The following is a 22,359-nucleotide window of genomic DNA, read 5'->3' on the forward strand; positions in this document are numbered from 1 at the left end:
TGGTAAAAGTTATAAATTTTTTTCCAGGGGAAAACATGCCAACAGCCTCAACAGTTCAGATAAGAGTTCATGGGGTTTCAAACTTTTTTGCACTTATGTATTTTGAGAACTCGCTCATTCTTGGATTCTGAGCTGACGGTACCTCCCCTTCCCTTGCTTATGAATCCTTGTTTTGTACTCTAATATGACGCACTTTTCCTAAGTATTCCGTTGAATTCCATTGGATTGACTTATGTTCCCCCCAAATAAATTCCTTCTTGAAAAATTCTCAGAAAATGCAACACACGTGCGCACAAATGTGCACTTACACACATGGACATCGTATGACAACATCAAGTTGAAAACTGACAGGAGCTTGCGCAAGTGTAATCATAACATTAATTTATTTTTCCAGAACTGCTTTCCTCACTGAGCTCTTAGGTGGGTTCATGTCTTCCTTTGCAAAGAAATGTCAACAACTACGTTTTATTCACTTATTCCTCTTTTTCTCCACACACCATTTCCAATCTTCCTCATAAACATTATGTGCACACAATTATGTGCACACAACCCACTGTCCCACACAAGAATGCATCGCCGCATCCGATGTTGGGAAACTGTCCTTGCATGTACTTCTCGGTGGATTTATTGCTAGTTCCTCTCCTTTTGCTTCCTTATCCTCCATGCCATCAAGCTTCCCCCGAACTTTTCCTCCATCCACAATCAGCAAGCACTATCGGGAGCACCAGTTCTGTAAATAGGGATTGGCGCGCCGCGGGCAGTGTGGCAAGGAAACCCTACGATATTTATGGGAAATCATTAAGATAGGGCAGCAAACGGGGAGCACCGGCCAGCGCAGCGCCCCACTGCGCCCCAAGAGAGTTCTAGACCGGAATTCGGAATCAGAACGAGATGCCGGAACCGCTCTCCCGCAGCCGCCCAGCGGGCGCGCAGAAAACCCGGAAAGCGGATCTCCTCGGCGCGGCCTCCCGGAAACTGCTCGCTGCGCTTGCGGCGCTCTCACTGGGCATGTGCAGACGCCGTCGCGCATGCTCCGTCGCGGTCCGGTTCGGTTTCTGTTGCGGGGCCCGCGGTGTCTCCTAGCGCAACCGGAACTAGCCGTCGCGGGGCTGGCCTCCCTGGTCTTCGGCGGCCTTGTGGTGGTCTCCGCGCCTCCCCGCCGCTCCTCCCGGCTCTGCCCCTAGGCTCGGTTGCCCTTTCCCCGAAGCAGCCGTCATGAGCGCGAGGCTACCGGCGTCGTCTCCACCGCGGTGGCCCCGGCTGTTGCTGCTGTCGCTGCTCCTGCTAGGAGCGGGCCCAGGCCCGCGCCCGGGCAGCGCTTTCTACCTGCCCGGCCTGGCGCCGGTCAACTTCTGCGAAGAGGAAAAGAAGAGCGACGAGTGCAAGGTGGGTGAGGCCTGGCGGTCCCCGCCGTGCTGTCGGAAGGGGAGGTGGCCCCCGTCCCGCGGCGCCGGCATCCGGGGGGAGCCTGGGAAGAGGCGTAGCAGTGGGTGGGTCGGGCCGCACCCGCAGCTCCAGGCTCGGCGCTCAGGGTCACCCCGGCGGGGGCAGGGATGGAAGACGCAGTCCGGAGTCCTCGGGCTCGCCCGGCGTCTGCGTGCCAGGTAGCGCGAACAGCTGTGTTCAGTTTTCCTGGAACAGGACCGTGCGGAGCGCCCTCGGAGTTGGGCTTCACGCTTCGGAGCCTTGAGTTGGATGCATGCAGGTCCGCGCGCGTTCCACGACCCCGGTCGCTCTCAGCCCAGTGTCACGCACGCCAAGAAAGTGGGCGACCTGCCCGGGGCAGCCCCCAGCGCGGTTACGACTTCCAGTCCCTGTTAGCTGCCTTGCTTCCCGAATCATTGTACTTTTCTGGAACTCCCGGTTAGTTAAGGAGCTTGTTCTTTCTAGGACTTGGATATCTAACTTCATGATTAGTAGTTGAGTACTCATTTGTGCAACATAACACCCCGAACCGCACGAACTGCATTAATAAAAAGTTGTTGTAATGGTGGAGATACATATTTTCTGCCCTTTAAATGTTTAAAAAATTTTTAATACACAAGAACATATTTGGACACTTAAAAGGAATAGATGAGAGAAACTGATGTTTTTCCTATGGCATCTTGAAAACGTTGACCTCTTAGGACATTCATTAAGTTTTTTACTTCACTGTTCCTTAAAGAGTTTTAAGTAACCTGCTTTTAGGTTATTTGATGTAGGGCATAACAGCACACACACAGTTGTTTCATTAAGTTGCTAAAACTTACCACTTGGGGGATGAGGATCTCTTTGAAACCATTAGAAATTTTAACAATTCAAGTAATCCTTCAGCAAACTTTTACAATCTATAAATAGGTTTATTTACTAAGTTTGATATTTTTTAAAGCTGGTGTTTATTTTACTACTGCTGGCTTTACTGTAGTTGTGAATTTTGATGTTATTTTAGGGCATTAGAGAGGCTATTAAACTTTTCATTGCATTTTTCACTTTAGGTTTAGTTTGTCATCTGTCTTGAATGACATGTTGACACATCTATTAAAAAAACTTGCATCTGTATTAATGCCTAGGGTCCTTAAGGTTTACTCACGGCAACAATTAGCACTTCAGTACTTCACTCTCATACTCTGTTTTGCAAGAAGGTATGACTCGTTTTAAGGAGGGTTCTGACAGAAAAGAATGTAGTGCTTCCAAGTGGAAGGGAGAGCTAGCCTTGCAAGCACACTGTTGCTAGTGTATGTGTGTGTGCGTTTTACTGAGGATTGAATCCAGGAGCACTTTGCCTCTGAACTAAATCCCTAACCCTTTTTAAAAGTTATTACTTTGAGACAGGCTCTCATCAAATTGTCCAGGCTGGCCTCCAATCTTGGATCCTCTTGCCTCAGCCTCCTGAGTTTCCAGAATTATAGGTGTGTGCCACCACATCCAGCAAGCACACTCTTTTTTTTTTTCCTATTAAATATTTTAGTAGCCATCCTTTACAGCCTAGTATTTGGTCTTTAATTTTAACAGCTATTATATGTTGTATTCCTAATTCCTCAAAGGTGAAAAATATATTGCTGCCCTCTAGGAACCTCAAAGTTAGTTACATAAGCTCCTGAGCAGATAATGAAATCCTATACATTATAAAAGATGAAGGCCCCAAAGTGCTCTAAAGCACAAATCAGGAAACATTTGTGAATTGAGATATTCAGGGAAAACTACAGAGAGAAAGTAACATTTGAGGTGGATTTTAGAAGATGAAAAGGAGTGAAATTTAGTCTGCCAGTAAGATTTTTGTTTTCTCAAAAGGTTCTTTATTTAAAGTGGATGCTTTTTAGCTTATTTGGAGGAGCCTTTTGGAATTTTAATTTTGATAGGTACGGAGATAAAACAGGCAAGGCAGATCATTTTTCTGAAATGTGTGTGTTTTCATCTTTGTTGCCAGCCACTCTTATATCTTGGCCAATGGAAACAACTCTTTAGAAGAAGAGGATGTACTTCCAGCATCTTTTTCCTACAATTTCACTAACTGCCATAGAGAATTTAAAGTAAACTTTAATATTTCTGCAGATATGAAATACCAGTAACAGTAAACAGTTTAAATGTGTGACTTAAATCAGACTGGTAGCAGTACTTTATTCTCATCCATTCCATGTTTCTTAAGGTCAGTCTCATACACATTATTCAGAACAACAAAAGGAGCAACTTTTAACAATTAGAAGCAGAAGTTGTGAAATAGTAATAATTATTTCCAAAAGTGCTTTTAGGAAGGAAATCAGGAATTGGGCAGTTGTTCATACTGTTTCTGTTGGTTTTTCAATCTGTAAGATAAGGATGATCATGTTTGCTTATTATGCATTCCCCTTGGAAGATATTTTGTATTTAAGAGGAAAAGTACACAGTCTTTATTATTATATGGTATTACAAAATATTTGTAAATGTAGAGATAAACAAGTGTATCTTCAGCATAAGTAGCCTTTACATTTATTGTGAAGTCCACATCCTGGATTTAACTCAGTATTTATTTTGAGAGACGATCAGAATAATACTGAGAATTGGGTCATTTTGTCACCTTAGAATTATGTTTTATTTTCCAGCAGAGAAATGGGAATCCAATTAACATAAAATTCTATTTATGTTGTTCTAACTTCTGATTTACGGTCTTAATGTTCATAAATACTGTGGTTGTGTTTTGTAGCTTTTTTGTTTTGCTTACCTATCTTTACATGTACATACATTTTAATATTGACAGTGCATTCTTATCACTTTTTATAGACTACATAGTATTTTGTTATTATTATACTCTGGTGTTTTTAACCATTTCTTCCTTGTAGTACACTTAGATTGGTCCCAATTTTTCTCTATTATAAATAACTTTGCTAGAAGGTATTTATCAGAAATTATTTGCATATTCCCAAATATAAAATAACTAGATCAAAGTCAAGAAGCAGTTTTATAGTTCTGTTCAATATTGCCAGATTTTTCCAAGAAAAATAGATTTAATTTATAGTGTCCCTAGCTTAAATGATGCCTTGTTTCTCTACAATATTTAATTTTTATTTATAAATTTAATACCTGTGTGATGATGCCTAAAATATTTTTAATGTATTACTTTCATTGTTACTGAGGTTTCTCTATCTTTTTTCTCTTATTTGCCTTATTGTGTTAGTTTTTGAAACTATAGAAGGAATTGAACTATAGGATTCCTTTCTAGTAGCATCAAGGGATAATATGTGACAGCAATAAGTAGAATAAAATCAGAAGTGAATAGGTCTTATAGGGTACTTCTCATTCAATATGTAAAAGTTGTGACTTTTTCATTTTTTCAGTTGCTGCGTGCCGTTTAGCTTTAGGTCAGGTCTCCTGTGCAGAGTAGGGTTTTGGTGGCTGATGGTTGAGGATGGTGAGCAGTTCACTTTTGCCGCTTTTAAGTAATATTGACTCATCAACATCAATTCAGACTTGAGAACTAAAAAGGGCATTAGCTCTCAAAAATATTTGCTACTTTTTAACTGTTTGATATATAGATCTTGTTCTTCGATGAAAGATGTCAAGATATTCCTTCCTGTGCTATAAGGAAAAATGGCTAAATAAACCCCCTAGTGGTTGACAACAATTGAAAAAAAAAAAATGTCAAAGTGAATTGGTTTAACAACTTTTGTGTGTGTGCAGTATTGAGAATGGAACCCAGGGATGCCCCACCACTGAGCCACATCCCCAGCCCTATCGATTGATTGTTTGATTGATTGACAGGATCTCTAAGTTACAGAGGCTGGCCTCAAACTTATGATCCTCCTGCCTCAGCCTCCAGAGTAGCTGGAATTACTGGTATGGGCCACTGCACCCAGCTGAGTATAACAACTTTGATTAAAAGGAAACTCAGAATCACACTTGTAACCTCCCTTTCTTGGTATTTTAGAAACTTTTTTTTTTTTTATTGTAAACAAATGGGATACATGTTGTTTCTCTGTTTGTACATGGCGTAAAGGCATACCATTTGTGTAATCATAAATTTACATAGGGTAATGTTTGATTCATTCTGTATTTTTTCCCCTTCCCCCCATCCCTCCCACCCCTCTTTTCCCTCTATACAGTCCTTCCTTCCTTCATTCTTGCTGCCCTCCCTAACCCTAACTCTAACCCTAACACTAGCCCCTCCCTCCCCCCATTATGTGTCATCATCATCCACTTATGAAACTTTTTAACAATTATGTCTTATTTTGGGAACAGTTGCCTTTAAATATGGCATGTGTCAAATTTAAGAAAATCCCAAATGTTGCTCTGAACAGATATAAAACCAAAGTATCTATACTTGTTTTAATTTGACTATGGAAGTAGTTTGAAGATTTTGAAGTATTTAAAGAAAAACCTCATAATTTATATGTGTACTTATTAATATAGGTAATAAATATTTATTGCTATTTAGTTTCATGCTCTCACAGTTTTCTCTGGAATAAAAGCATTGATTCTTAGTTTTTAGAAACTTACCAGTATGTGATTGCTGGTGATGCTGTTTCATATCTGGCATTAGGAAGAAGCACTGAGTACCATTCTAATAATTTTTCTTCCTTCCAGAGGTGTACAATGGAACTGCCAAAACAAAATCACAAACAGCTGCTTCACTTGTCATATCCCCAAGACAGGCACACCTAAATTCTGCAGAGACTGGTCTGTGCTCCCTCATCCGGAGAGCCCAATTTCCCAAACCCGTTTCCCTGCTCTCCTTACAGTTTTCTGTCATCTTGTGTCCTCAGTAAGTTTTGTAGTTACCTGTAGCTACTTCACATTGCTCAATAAGATCATTCTCTGTTGCCATTTAAATTATCGAGATTTATCTGTGAAAGACTTGGAGGAAGTTTGTGAAACATTTTTCCCTTTATTCTTCCTCTTTGAAAACCGTTTATTGCCTTTTGCTAGTAATAATGATAAAAACTACAATTTTTGTGTTTCAGATACTGAGTACCTTATAACAATTCAGTGATTTTTTCAGTGAGGAAAGGGGAGCTCAGTAATGTATAGTAAGTCTCAGGTATACATAGCTGGGAAGAGTGACGTCCACATGCAGGCAAGCCTAGGACTGGCTATCTCCAGAGCCTGGCTCGCAAGGGTACTTGGGGATACTGCTGTTTGGTCTCCACTGTGCATGCTACGGCTGCTGCTTCTCTGCCTGCTCTCTGGGGAACCATGACCTCTTACAGTTCTGAACTTCCGGAATGAATGTGGCGGGCAGTCAGCAGAATGCTGTATGTGTATGTGATTAATTTTTAAGGAGTCAGGTTTTATATTCTGTTCTTTGATACAGTCTAAAATTTAAAAAAATTTATTTTTCAGGAATGTGGGGAAAGAACCCTGGTCATATAGATCAACCCCTCATCATTGCTGGTCACGTAGCTCAGAGCTCATGAACATCCCTTTCTTAGTTCCAGTAAAGGATTCCTTTTGGAATTTTTATCATGTCTGCATTAAGACTTCCCTTCTTTAGAATTTTTCCGCTGTGGACTTTCTAGGTTAAGCAGTTGAAGCTTCCATAACTTTCCTTTTTTTTTTTTTAAATGGTTATACCTTCATATTTCATACCTTTTTGTGACTGACTAGTTATTTTCTTTGATCCTTGTTACAGAGTCATATTTCTTTGCTGAGATTCCTTTCTCTTTTGAAAATCCGGACAGATATGATGGCAGTGGAATAAGGCAAAACAAAAGCAGAGGCAAAGAAATGAGGAAACAAGGAAAACCCACAGTCCTATGGCATGACCCTGTGTTCCTTAAAGCAATAAAATAGATTATAGTTGTGACCACAGTTGGGATCAGATGCAGAATGGGCTGATTCAAACTAGAAATTAAAATGTATATTCCAGAGAAGAATTTAGAAGGAACACCATAGAACTCTATAAATTAAATAAAAACATTTTCATAAAGTTTTCTTCATTTTCCCTTTTCTCCCCCTCCCCCCTTTTACTGGGGTTTGAACTCTTCACCACTGAGTTAAATTCCCTACCTTTTAAAATTTTTTTTAAACAGGGTCTCATTAAGTTGCCCAGGGTGGCCTCGCTTATTCTGCCTTAGCTTCTTGAAGAAGCTGGAATTACAGGTGTGCCCCTCTGCACGAGACCCATATAAAATATCTCAGTGCAAAATTGTAATCAGTCTTGCTTTGTCTAAATGATTTAGGATTTGGTTACTTCCTTAAAATGTTTAATGTTTAAGCTTTACATACTGTAATAACCTAGGTGGAGATAGTTTGAAAGTTGGAAGTGAGGGAAATAACCTTTAAGGATCTTTTCTAGTTAGATCAGTGATATCTTAGAGTTGGCTGTCTCAGTTTAAGGCAGATTTCCATAAGAAGATGGGGACTTGATTAATTTTTGGATGAGGAATAAAGGTGTTTAGAGTGAAAGATGACCAACTAAATCCCACAGAGGTTCAGTAGTTACACCAAGAACATATAAATAGCCCTGTCACATTTTTCTTTTACTTCTTAAAAGTATGCCTTGTCTTTCCATTTGGATTATAAATTCTCTGAAAGCAAATGCTCATTATTTTTGTGTCAGGTACGGACATTGTGAGCTTGAGATACATTTGTCGGCTGAATGAATTTTTCATGGTCTTCAGGATTTGTTATAAGATTTCTCTGAACTTTAAATCTAGGGCAAATTCTAATATTTTCCCTTATTTAATAAATTGACTTCTTTTAAAGTCATTGTTCTTGCCACTAGAACATCTTTCCACCTGAAATTTTACTTTTTTTTTTTTGGTGTGGGAGGGAGGTAGCAGGGATTGAACTCAGCAGCACTCAACCACTGAGCCACATCCCCAACCCTATTTTATATCTTATTTAGAGACATGGTCTCACTAATTTGTGTAGCTCCTTGCTTTTGCTGAGGCTGGCTTTGACTCACAATTCTCCTGTCTCAGCCTCCCTCGTCACTGGGATTACAGGCATGCGCCACTGTACCCAGCCTGAAATTTTACTCTTGTCTTCATTTCTCATTGCTTTCATTTGCTGTTTCATAATAAGGCTAAGATCAACATTCAACTTTAAAGCCCTTTCTTGTTTCAACTTTTAATTGTGACAATTTTTTAAAATTCAAAGAAATAGAAAAAATAATATAATGATCACCTTTTACTTATCTAGACTGCCTAGAATCAGCTGTTGTTTACATTTTTCCCTGTTTATGTGTATTTATGCGTTTGGGGATGAGTGTCATGTCTGTGGCATACTTTGACACAGTTTATCTTGTAGCCTTTTATTAAAGCACATAAACTCTCTAGCAGTTTCATTTCTTTTCTATCAGTAACATTTGTTGTATGCCAAATTAGGAAGATCTCATTCTTGTAGTACTTTTGAAATTTCCTTTTCTTGCTAGGGTCAGTATGTAGAGTAATTGCAAATATGGCATATTTAGAAATATATTGTAAATGGCTGTATTCCCTGTTAAAGGTGTATTCAATTCCTTAGCATGTCATAAGAATTTCAGATTCTAACAATTTTTAAAAGAAAGAAAACATGAATGCTACAAAATTAGTCAAGATATGTTGAATGTATAGTCATGGTGTGTTTGATGGCTTCACAGCTGTAATTTAGTCTAGCTTTCTATAATAGACTAACCTTTCCTTAAAACTTAGATGGAAAAGTGTTAGAGCAGACAAGAAGTGGAGGAATGGAACAGTGGAAGAGAGAAGTGATATACCCATGGTTGAGTTTGCTCACTGTTTTTGTTTCTGCAGTCCAGTTTTTCAACTTGTTTCTCATTTTCAAGTGAAACAATCTCTGGCTCATAAGGTTATTATAATCGTGCTGGATGAGTATGTTCTGATTCCCTCGATCAACAGCCAAAATGAGATGGACATAAGCAGTGGCCCAGAAATGCCAGTGGACTACTCCCACTGCCTTGATGGAGGGGAGAAGAGCCTCTGTCAGAAACCCTGGGGTTTTCTACGTACTAGTTTTCTTATCCAGAGTCAGGATGTCCAACTAAGATAACAGATCACAAATGTGCTTATTCACTTTATTTACAGTTATTGTGTGCCAGCTATGGGCCCGCTTCAGTACTTACTATTTTTATTTTTTCCTCATTCAGTCTTCTATTCAAAGTTACTGCTTGACCAAGAGCACCTATTTATTGAGAGTAGACCTAGGATTTGAAGTGAACCCAGTCGTCTGATGCTGTGCTGTCTCTAAAATGAAGTCATGTTCCCTATTTATGTATGTAAAAATTCGCTTAGTTTTCAGTTGAAAGATTTATGAGAACTATTGACTTTGGGAGTTTCTATTCTAGAAAGTTTTGTGGACAACCCTTGATAATTACAGACATCTTTTTAAATCACAAAACAAAGCTAAAACGTATGCCTGGTATGTGGCACTGTTAATACCTTTATTAGTAGAAGAATTAGTAGAATCTGCTTTGCCAGATTGGGAAAAGTTGACAAATGAGATCAATGTAATGGGGATCTGATATTAGATAAAATACCAAGTGTAAGATGGTTAAAAACTAATCAAGCGTACATAAGAAAATCAGGAAGGAAACGGTTGTGAAACTCCTTTGGGTCATTAGACTAAAATGGAATAAACTTGGTAATAAGTAATTTAAATAATACTAAGTTATATGAACAAAAGACTAACATAGTTTTGGGAAGAGAAATTTTCCTTGCTTCTAGAATCATTCAGATTTACCATAGATTTAAGGGGGAACCAGTAAATATTTTTTGGTACTGGGGATTTAACCCAGGGGTGCTTTACCACTGAGTCACATCCCTTACCCCTTTTTAGAGACGGGTTCTCATTAAGTTCTTTAGGACCTCCTTGCTAGGTTGCTGAGATTGGACTCAAACTTGTGATCCTCCTGCCTCAGCTGCCAGGTTGCTAGGATTACAGGCATGTGCCATAGCACCCTGTTCCTGTGAATTTGATTTCTAAGATTGTTTTTAATAAGGTTGAATAGGAATTTAAAGGAAACTGTGGGTTAGTGTAAGGGAGTGGGGTGAAGGGGTAGATCCATGGGGTAACTGCAGACTTCCAGAATTGGTGTTTGAGGCTAATTTGGATTTTAATTTTAGGGAAGAGAATGCACATGAAGTGTTTTAATTTGCCAATAGTATTAAGCTCCATATGCAACTTAATGTAAAACTAATGGGAATATAATTTCAGAAGATCTTTTAAAGTTATGAGAGAGCAAAAAGTGGTAAATTAATTTGGTCATGGAGAAATTCCAAAAGAATATTTTAAAAGAAGCCTGTAGTTGAGATCTACACTTTTAACTTATCAGTTATAGCACTTAGAAAAAAAAAGATGAGGAATGTCATTGAAGAATTTATACTTATGGACATGAAGGCTAATGAAAAGTAACACCATCATTCTGTACTTAAATGAAACTTTGGTGTCTAAACCTTGAATTTTGGTGCCATTTTGAATGACATACCTAAGAAAGATATAGGAGTAGGGTAAGGTCCCAAGAAAAGTAACTGGCATGATCAAGAAGATCAAAGATAAAAGAACTTTCAGTGTTGAGGGATTAAGATTTACAGGAGATATGAGAGAAATCTGAAAATGAGAGTAGAGTTTTTCTCAGTCTTATAATCCTAGAGCCAGAAGATGGTCTGGGAAACCTCAGGGAAGGCCTCATAAGCTAAGCAAAAGTTCTTTAGTCATTTGTTGGGTGGACACTTTTATCCTAAACTTATATGCCCTTGAGCAGTGTCCTAAAATTTTCCATGTGGTCCTCTATCTTTAGACCTTGTACCTTGTTTTGGACCTTCTGAGATGTCAATTTGAAGAAAAGTGAAAAATATTTGGAAATTAGTGCTCAAGAATGGACTAGGACTTCAATCCAACTGCCTGGTTTTGTAGTTCTCTCAAGCAATGAATGGTTTTCACATTTTTAAATAATTAGAAAAAATACGAATGTTATTTAGCAATGAGTGAAAATTATATGAAAATCAAATTTCAGAGCCCGTAAGTAAATTTTTATTGGGCTGCAGCCACACTCATTTGTTTACATACTGTTCATGGCTTCTTTCACCCTAAGGGGACAGAGACAGCATGTCCTGCAAAGCCTTAAGTGTTTATACTCTCCAGCCCTTTACAGAAAAGGTTTGCCAACCCATGGGATAGACTAATAAAGAGTTGTTTTTCTAGAAGCAGCATGATCATATTGACTGGAGTAAAATGTTAAGTTTGTAAAGAGATAATGTACATAGTAGCATGTACTCTTTTTGTCACTGTGCTGTCCAGTTCAGAAGCCATTAAGCTCCTATGACTATTTAAATTTACCTAAAATAAAATTTAAAATTCAGGGTAGGCTCAGGGGCACATGCTTGTAATTCCATCAGCTCAGGAATCTGAGGCAGGAGAATTACAAGTTGAAAGCCAACCTTAGCAATTTAGTGAGGCCCTAAGTAAATTAGTGAGACCCTGTCTCAAAATAAAATACAAAGAGGGCTGGAGGTGTGGCTCAGTGGTTAAGCACCTCTGGGTTTATTCCCTGCTACAAAAAAAATTTTTTTTTTTTTTTAGTTCTTCAGCCACATTAACCACATTCCAAGTGTTCAGTACTTCCTAAAGTGCTCAATAGCTGTTGGTGGCCAGAGGCGACCACATTCTACAGGGCAGATAAAGAACAGTTCCACCATTGCTTTAAATTCCCTGACACTCATTGCTGCATAATACTAAAAATGTACATAGCACTTTTTGCCAGGTACTACTCTTTAAGCTTCTCAAAACTGCTTTAAGCAGAAATTATTACCACCCTTCTACAGATGAGAAAGCCGAGACACGGGGAAGTGGAGAAACTTGCCCACAGACTCCCAGCTAGAAAAGTGTGGGAGTTGAGATTTAAGCCCAGCAGTCCTGCTTCTGAGAACAAGGCTGAGAGGGAGAATTGTGCCTAATCATAGGAAGAGGGACTTGGTTCATGTGACAGCAATGTGAGTCTACAGATTTTGAAACCGAAAACATACAAAGTTGTGTACAACATAATAGCTCCATTCCTTCATTAAAAGAAATCTCAAAATGTGAATTGGATTAGCTTTTTAGGGACCTCTCTATCTTCATTAAGATGTGTTAACTAGATCGTTTGAATTCTGATGTATCTTCATAGCAGTGTTGACCCCTTGTAATTAGTGAAAATTATTTTGGCAGAGTAAGCTGTCAACTGGGAATTTTGCCTTCACAACAGTTACATATATTTGTGCTAATTATTCAGGCATACTATAATGCTGTAATGTCATGTCCCATCATCTTCTTAGCTAAAATGACCAGTGATACAGGAGGTACAATTAAATTACTTTGTTAGAAGCAGTGTTGTCATTGAGTTGCTATTTCATTCTAATAGAATTGTAAGGGTTGAATTTGAAAGCCTTTTATCATAAATCATGAATATTGAATGAGCATTTTAATGGATGGACATTAAAATGTAGTTTAGGCCTTCCCTGTTCTGAGCATATTTACTTTTTTGTTTTATTTTAACAGATACATGGCACTTCATGTGTCGAGCACTCTAAAGTTTATTATAAATGTCAGCACCTAATCTGCATATCCCTAGGAGACAAATACTGTTGTCCTCATTTTGCAGATTAGGAAACTGAAGCACCCGTGAAGCAGCAGACATGAACTCTCCTGCTGCTTTGCTGCTTTTCCAGTGCAGTGCATTAACTCTTGGCTTGTTTCAGTTGTGTCAGATACCTCATCTTGCTTTGGGATGTTAGCAAGTGGAGAGGAGTGGTGATGCCCTAGTCAGTGAGATCAAAATGACAAGTGTGACTTATGTCATTCCAGGGAGCCTTCTGATCAAGTCCAGAGGCAGCCACAGTGGTCTAACTCCATAAAAGTACTTGTCCCAACAAAGTAGCTCCTACTTAATGGATTTTTGGTTAGTATTTTTGGTCAGTGCCCAAATGTCTTTCTGACTTTTTCCACTAGTGTCATGATTGTCAGAGAGCTCCATTTGAGAGGGTGGGTGTTACAGATCCTGTGGAACTTCATCTATACCTGGGAGAAATTTTGAAAGCTTCAGTAGGAAGGTGTAATTAATTTGTCCATATTTCCTAGGAAGTTGATACAGCTGCACCCCACCCCCAACTGGTTAATTTGATCTGATCATTATGTACTTGAACTTATTCAGTATTACTGCTTTGCTGTTTGACCTTCTCAAATTGATCAAAGCTCTCCTCCAAAGTTAGGTCATGTGGTCATTGTCTATCTCCTGTCAGCTTAAGAGTACATGTGTGTGGGGTTGTATTTCTAATGTACTTGATTTAGAAATTCCTAACTAATTTGGCAGAATTTTTTGGTTGCAGTCAGAATGTTAAGAAATAAAAAAGGTTAAAAATAAAATTGTATTTGTGCTGCATTATGAAATAATGAATTTGGAAACCAGATATTTTAAAAATAGCATTTATATTAATGTGATGAATGCCTTCAATTAAATTGTTATTTAATATTTTAAAAAATTTACAGCTTAAGCATTTTAAAAATATTGGAGACATTTGCAACTCTTGAGTTATTTTGGTATATTTTAAATGAATATAAATCCACTCAGTGAATGGATTTTATCAGAAAATAGTCTGAAGTAGATTGGATATTATAAAATCTCACATTTTAAGCACGTCATATTTTTTTCAATTCTAAGCATGACTTAAGGCTTTAGCTCCAGTTGTTTACATTTTAATTCTGTGTTTCCTCATTTTCAGGCCGAAATAGAACTATTTGTGAACAGGCTTGACTCAGTGGAATCTGTTCTTCCTTATGAATATACAGCGTGAGTTTTTCAGTGTGGCTTTATATACCAATTTGTGTGACTTATCAGAATTTGGGGCTTTTAAAACTTCATTTTCTCCACAGTTAGGGATAAATTTGTATGCATTTAAATAATGTATGGGGCCTGAAGACATTTAAGATGTGTTCTTCCAAGTGAAACTAAAATGGGATAATCTTTCCATGTTGTTTTGTGGTACCACAGACGTGCCAATGAAGACAATAGATTCCCTTTACTTGACTGTACCAAAGACTATTTTATAAAATTTTTAAAATTATTAAAAACCCCATACATTTTTAAACAGAATTCTTCTATCTCATAATTGGTTCTTAGAACTACTACTTTAATGTCTGTGTCTCTGCATTTTTATCTCTGAATATTCTAATATAAGTAACCACATTTATACTTTTTATTTTAAACTAAAGTAGGATCATACTATTACATTTGACTCATACCTTGTCTTTCACACTGAATATGTTGTAGATCTTTTTTTCCATGACAATCTGCAGCTACCTCAGTTTTTTTTAGTAGCTGTTTATTATTCCATTGTAGAGGTTGTATATGTTTCATATATGATTTGTTTCTCTAATTCCCTATTTATCAACATTTGAGTCCAAGTTTTCTGATATGAAAATCCTGTATTGGTTTAACAGCTGTATTCCTTATTGGTTGTAAAACAGTTCCTGAATTTTAGTTGGTTTCCAATTTCTCTCCCTATTTAAGAGTTTTATGAGAGAATAAGTGTTTGCTATGAGAAAAGCATACACAAAAATGAAGATTATCCTGTAAGAATCTTTATGCCTAAATCTGTGTAAGAATAGAATTCAAAGTTCCTGATTAGATGGACTGTAATTTATATAATTGTTAGAGGCTTAAATACTTTTGTAGTTTTGCTAAACAAACACCATCTCTACTTGAATCTTTGTGGGCATTCTCAGGAGAATGCAGTGGATCTGTTGCATCCAGGAGACAGAGAACCTTCATTGGGGTCCTTACAGTCTTTATCAATTTGATGACTTTTGAGATTCACTTTGCCCTTGGGAATCTCACTGTTTGATGTTGCTGTACTGGTCTTACCTATTCCTCTTATCTGGGGTGAATACAGAACTGCCCTTTAATGTTTATAAAAATTTGAAATTAAGCCGAACATTTAAACAAAACATTATTAAAATCAGTTGGTATGCAGGGGATTACAGCAAAGAATCTCACAGGTGACCAGATATGCTTCTCCACAGCTTTCTGTTCCAATGACCTATTTAGCCACGTTTCTCTCAAGGGACATGGTAGACAGTACATTGGGGTGAAAATCCTGTTCCCACCTCTGCATCCCCAAGCACTGGGAATTGAACCCAGAGGTGGTTTAACCCTGAGCTACATCCCTAGTCCTTTTTGCTTTCTACTTTGAGACAGGGCCTCTCTAAGTTGCTAAGGCTGGTCTGGAACTTGAAATCTGTCTCAGCCTCCTGAGTTGCTGGGATTACAGGTATGTGCCACTATGCCTGGCCTCTCTTTTTATTTTAATAAAAGTATTGTTTAGAAATCAAGAGTATTCTAAGGCATAATGTGGAGTATTTCTGTTTTGGGGAGTTGCAGTATATGGGACTTGAGATTTTTATGTTTTTTTTTTTAATGTTTAAAAACTTAAATATTCTTTCCTCAGGTTTGATTTCTGCCAAGCATCTGAAGGAAAACGCCCATCTGAAAATCTTGGTCAGGTATTATTCGGGGAAAGAATTGAACCTTCACCATATAAGGTTTGTACTTAGTGCTGTATAAAAATTATTTAGTCAGTTTTTTTCCCCATCAAGAAATAACTGAGATAACTTCTGTAGCTAGGGAGCAGTTCATTTCTTTTGCATACAAAATAATTTCTGAGAACATAAAGGGATCCTCTTCCTTCCTACATTATATCATGGATAAATCTGTCTTAAAGAACATTCACCACAACTGCTGTTGTAAATGATAAAATATTTGCCTACGAACAGTGCTTAGAGCCCTGCCCACCTTACAGGGGGTCCTGGCAACCAGGCACCAATCACTAAAAGTTCCCACTGCTCTGTGTCTGTTTGCTCCTCTTTTTGAGCAGTAGCCATAGACTCTGCTTTCAAGTATAATGCTGACCAGGTTTCCCAAGTGGATTTTTTGGAAGTCGATTTTTCTATTTTGAACATTAAAAATATATTTGGAGCATTGATACAGTTTTAGGGCACCAGTTACACCAAACCAAGTACAATATAAGGTGTTCTCCTCATTATATATACTTCGTCATCACCCAGAATTATTTTCCCTTTTAAATCTCTTATCTTTTAAGCCAATTAGCCTTCCACATTTCAGTCTCCTATTCATTTTATAAATTTATGCTCTCCAGTTGCACAAAAACAGTCATCTTTTTTCCTTTAGAAAAATGGAAGTAGTCTGTAATAATAACATTTCACCACATAAAAAAATGGTACAGAAGAATACAAAATGAAAAGTCTCTTTTACCCCCCAGTTTCATTTCACAGTTTCTCGTTAATTTTTCTGGAAATATCCATATACTTTTAAGCTTATATAAATGAAAGTAGATTTTTTGTTTATGTTTTAATGTATTATTCTAAACTTTGCCTTTTTCCTTTAACTCTCTACCTTGAGCATTTGACCACATGAGAAGTTCACTTTAATAGGTATAACTTGACCCAAGTCTTATTCCACAGCCTGACAGCTGCCTTTCCTGGCTTCATGTTCTTAGCCCCCTTGACTACTTTCTCACTCAGCATTCCCTTGGCACCTTATTACTTGTATATCTGTACAGCAAACCCCTGTACCTGGATTGCTCCTACTAGCTGTCTTGTTCCTTCCAGCACATGGACTACACTGTGAAACTCTGGGGCATATGATTGTTCAAGCTTAATCCACTATAAGTTTATAGTTTTTAATCATAAATATGTCCTCTTCAAATATTCTAATTTGAAATTTTCTATAAAAATGCCAGTAATAATAATCATTTTTTAAAAACAATGTCATTTGAAGACCTAATGGGGTGACGTCACTGGGGAAGAGGAACTCAGCATGCCTGGACACGGGTAGCATTAGTAGGGCAAGCGTGACAACCGTGGAACAGCTCCCTGTTGTGATATTTTTAAAGGTTACTTTGAAAGTTATTGCATTCTTTTTATAGCAGAGGGTGATTTTCAGGCATATTTATTAATGCAGTCAACTTACATACTCCAGTGGTCTCTCAGCCCTATCTTTCTGTTTACTTCTGTGTTGGCCCTCAGAATTGATGGGAGAAGAACATCAGGACATCAGTGAAGGACAACAGGAGTCTCTGGCAGCACACAGGCTGCCCATAACAGATAGCAGTGAACAGAGGGAAAGCCAGCAAAGTATTCAGATCCGTGGAGGTTCTGTTCCTTTGGGACAGGCGGTAAAGGCAGATTACTGCCCCTAGTAGGAGCTTGTTCAGGTACATTTCTGTTTATGTGTGAAGACTGTGCTTATGTAGAAGACCCTTGTTTGGGGCCTGGTGCTTTTCAGTCTTAATCCCCTGTCCAAGGAGTTGAGGTAGAACAGAAGGAGTGCTTTAAAATGGAGAAAGACGTTCACCTCACATTTTCCCTTAGCACCACAGAAATTTTAGAATTGGTGTTAAAACAAATTCTTTAATTCCCAAGCTTAAAGGGACAGAGTGGTCACTTTTCAAGGCCATGGCATAGGAAAACAAAAACATGGGGCTAAGAGATCAGATTTTTCCTTCCAAATGAGCCATAAAAGTATTGGGCAATATTTTTCGTTTCATTTCACTTTTGATTCTTCCGTCCTGTATTTTCACCTTATTTTATTTAGCTCTGCAGTAAAAATAGTTTTAACAACCAGCAGTAAAATAAAACCCAAGTCTGCCTTGCCACCTTTTATCTGTGACTTGTACTTGGGCTAGGAAAACAGCAGTGTGAGACTTTTTGTGTATTCTGTCAGACAGGAACTGCAGTTTAGAGGACCATAAAACGTCATCTCTGATCTAACCACTCATCTTCATCCATTTACTCAGTTAACACATTGTTGGATACCGTTCTGGTGCCATGCACCTTTGTAGAGGTGGGATGTAGTGGCAAGCAAGATAAAAATCTCTACTCTGTTCTGATGGGGAGAAGGAAACAATATAAATTACTGAAGTACATAGTATTTTATGAAAATAGTACTGAAAATAAATCAGGGAAAGTGGACAAAGAATTTGCAATTTTAAATAGCTTTACTGAGAAGGTGACATTTAAAAATGTAAATTTAAGAAGTCTCACTGAGAAGGTGACATTTGAATAAAAGACCTGAAGCAAGTAAGGAAGTAAACCATGTGAATACCTGGGGGAAGGTGTTCTAGGTGAAGAGAACAGCAAATGCCAAGGATACGAGGCGTGAGCTCAACTGGTGTGTTCAAGTACAAAATGAAGTCAATACAACTGGAGCAGGTGAGCAACAGAGAGCTTGATTGGAGATGAGGGAAGAGAAGGGGAATGGGACCCCATATGAGAGTGACTTCAGAGCACTGTGGAGACTTTGGCCTTTATGAGCAAGATGGATAGCATTTGGAGGATTTCACATGGACCACAGGGTTCAAGGAGAGCAGCCATAGGCCACTTGGGCAATTCCACAACTGCCCAGATGGGACCTGATGGGCTTAGATTCTGGGGATGAAGAGGAAGGGACTAAGAAGTAGACAGAATCTTAGAATATGCTATATTTTGAAGGCGAAGCCAAAAGTATTTGCTGAGGTATAAGGTGTAGACTGTGGAGTTTCTGTTTTGTATGATGAGAATGTGTGGGAAGAACAGGTTTGCAGGGAATGAGGAGGAGTTAGTTTTGGACATGGTAAGTGTGAGGTATTAGGCATCCAAACAGAAATGTTGAGAAAACAAATGTGCATGACCAGAGTTTAGAGGAGGGCCTGAGGGCATAGGGGTGTGTGTGTGATTGAGAGATCAGTGTATAGATAGTATTTAAGGCTATGGAATTGATGAGATCCCCAGAGAACTGGAATATATAAGGAAGACAGAGTTCTAAGACTGGACCTTGGGGCACTTGGTGTTATAGATCACAAGGATGAAGAAAACCTAGGGAAAGAGACTGAGAAGGAGCCACTATGAGAAAGGAGGAAAAAGTGAAGAGTTTGATTCCTGGAAGCTAAGGACAGAACCCGTTTCTGGGAGGAGGAATTGGTTGATCTATCACTGACAGATCAGATAAAAGGAAGACAGAGGATTGACCTTGAGCTTAGCCTTCAGTGTGGAAGGCATTGAGAAAGCATCTGTGGAAGAGTAGCCAAGTAGAGAAAGAGTGGAAAGACCAGTGGCAGATGGACATATATACAGCTCTCTTGAGGACCTATATTTTAGAGGCAGAGAGAAAAAGTGGTAGCTGGAGGATGGCATGGTGTCAAAGAGGACTTGTTACATAGCTTTTAAAAAGGTGTGTGTGTGGATGAGGGTGATCCAGTAAAGATGGGAAGTGTGGTGGTTTGAAAGAGAGGGATTTCTGAGTGTGTCCTTGTACAGGAAGGAAGGGACGGAACCTGGTATACCTGCAGAGACTGGCTCAGTGACCTAGTTCATCTAAGGTAACTGGAGGGAAGGATGCAATGTTGGAAGGCAAGTGTGGCAACTGTTATCGGTTTCTCAGTAAAGAAGGAAGCATGGTCCTCGTCTGTGAGTGAGGAGGAAGGGGAGGTAGTGAAAGTTTGAGGGAGGAGGTGGTCAGTAGGAGAGTGGGAGTGGGAGTGAATCAGAGGAACCTGGAGTGACTGCCATGCAGCAGTATCCACCCTCTGTGGTGAGGGTCATTTGGACTAAGAGCAGCTAGTGTGCTGATTTGTGCTTCTCATGTGCTTTTTAGTTGTGCTGTTACGGAGTTGGATTTCACCAGATTTATGGTTTTGACAAATGAGTACAACAGAGAAGAGCAAAGTACCTGAGGGACCTACAAAAGGTGGTTATGCCATTGACCTAGAAGTGGAGTTTGTAAGAAGGGGAGGGAAGGAGTGAGGAACAGCAAAAGAACCATAGGCTCCATTGACTGTGGCACCTAAGACTTAATGGAGTTGAGGAGTACTTGAGCCAACAAGCTGGAAAAACAGTAGATAATGCTTTGATACTGGAAAACTTGACATTGAGATGATGAAAGGTCTGCTGTCGGTGATATGGGCAGGGGAGGGAATGCTTTTAATTGTGATGAAGGCTAGCATTCCAGGAGAAGCGGAGAACCAAGAAGACAGTGTGTTGGGAGTGTCATCTATGTAAATGTTATGTCACCAAGAATCAGGAGCCAGGAGCTTAAATCTTCAAGGAATGAGGGCCATTCACCTCAAGGTGGTAGATGACACATCGAGGAGTAGGAGGCCATGTAGTCTGGTGACATGAGAGTCAAAGATGAGGGTTTCAGCAGAGGCAAGAGAATGGTCTGGCCTAGCCTGTGGCCTGTGAGAGAAAACAGCCACTAGTGGTGAGGACTGTGGTGAGGCAGCATCCCTCAGGAGACACGGTTTGTCTAAGGACAGATTTCAGAGAACTTTCTGAGAAGAGTTTTGAGGATGAAGGGTTTCTGCTGATGACCCCTGAGTCCCAAGGGCATTGTGGAAGGTGCAACGAGTGGGGTGGGGTGGGAGATGGCATTGGAAAGGGGGTGGTGTCTGTCTTTGGATTTGAATGTGGGAAAGGAAGGATGGCATGGAAATCCTGGACTTCTAGATGACTACCCTTCAAAGGGATGGGCATCAAGGGATTAGTCTCCATGGACTCAAGGCAGTGAGGACTGCACAGGTGAGAGGACTACTAGGAGCCCACAGTCCTATGGGTCTCCCTCAGAAAGTGAAGGACTTTGAAATAATTTTTCTACCATTTGCTAAAAGCCAATGGTAGGATATGTAATAACTGTCATTAGTGTTTTGCACATTATTCTGTTTAATCCAACAACCCAGCAAGGTGTTGCTAAATCCATTTTACAGCTCATTCATTGAAGCTAAGGTTAAAATTAATTAGTTTGCCAGGGCCGGAGATGTAGCTCAGTGGTAGAGCACATGGCACATGCTTAGTATACACAAGATGCTGGGTTCAATTCACTGGTACTGCCAAAAGAAAAAAAAAAAAAAAATTAAATAACTTGCCAAGGTCTTATGATGAGATAGAGCTAGATTTGTACCCAGGACTAATTCTAGGTTGATCAAGTATTTGATTTAATGATTTCCTCAAAATTATTCCAGAGAGAATTTTAAGCCAACATGGACTAATTCAATAAAAATATAATAAAACATTTTCCCAAATAGCTTATGACCTATATTTTTATATTTTAATTGAATATATGAAAGTGGGACAATGATGGACCTGCTTGTTTTGAGGAGGATTTGGTTCCCTTGAATACCAATAATATTTTCAAATCTTTAACATACAATACTATTAAATACTATTGACCAAAGATGATTTAAAATATTATAAAACTCAACTCAACATTGCAGGGAACAGAAATAAGGTATCATAATAAGAGCGTTTTCTCTGGAGTTCAACTTGCTTGGGTTAAATCCTGGCTCTGCCATTTCTTGGTTGTGTGACTTTCTGTGTTTGATTTTCTAATCTGCAAGTTATAGATGAATACCTACCATGTAGGGTTGTTGGGAGAATTACATGGAGCTTAATATATATAAAGTACATAGAACATATGAAGCACTAAGTAAATGTTAACTATTTTTATTAACACTTCGGGTGTTGCTATTTTCCTTCCTGATTGAACATACAAATTGACACAGCTAAACCCAGTAACTATTGGATCAATGGGTAAGGTTTGCCATTTTCTTGTAACCAATAATGTCTGTCTCTGCTTAATTTATCTTAAGTTTGGTGCCTACGCCTCTGATTCTGTAAGGTGTATGATTTTTTTCATTTTTCTACTTTAAAAATTTAAACTTCTAAGTTTTATATAAGGTTCAAAATACCAAATAATGGTACAAATATTCCTTTATTGACAGAGGTAGCAGTGCAGTGAAATTAAACTGTTGGCTGGCAGGGGGCAGCAGTGAGCTGCATTAAACACTTGCTTGTCAAGAACTGAATAGCCACTAGGGATATTAATAAATAATGCATAAAACAGTGAACTCCTTTAGAAGTAAAGTGTGCAATTTTTATCACCAC

At 38.8% G+C, this 22,359-nt stretch overlaps 1 protein-coding gene across 1 annotated transcript in view; it reads left to right on the forward strand.

Moving 5' to 3' along the window:
• Positions 1–1,026: 1,026 nt before the first annotated feature.
• TM9SF2 (transmembrane 9 superfamily member 2) overlaps positions 1,027–22,359 on the forward strand; it is a 60,068-nt gene continuing 38,735 nt past the window's right edge. Inside the window, exons 1-3 of the mRNA XM_079136889.1 lie at positions 1,027–1,386; positions 14,148–14,215; positions 15,873–15,966. Of these exons, the coding sequence (XP_078993015.1) occupies positions 1,216–1,386; positions 14,148–14,215; positions 15,873–15,966 (333 nt within the window). The 5' untranslated portion in view covers positions 1,027–1,215. The remainder of the gene's footprint in view (positions 1,387–14,147; positions 14,216–15,872; positions 15,967–22,359) is intronic.

The sequence above is a fragment of the Sciurus vulgaris genome (genome assembly GCF_902686455.1).
Source record: "Sciurus vulgaris genome assembly, chromosome: 4".
Taxonomy (NCBI): domain Eukaryota; kingdom Metazoa; phylum Chordata; class Mammalia; order Rodentia; family Sciuridae; genus Sciurus; species Sciurus vulgaris.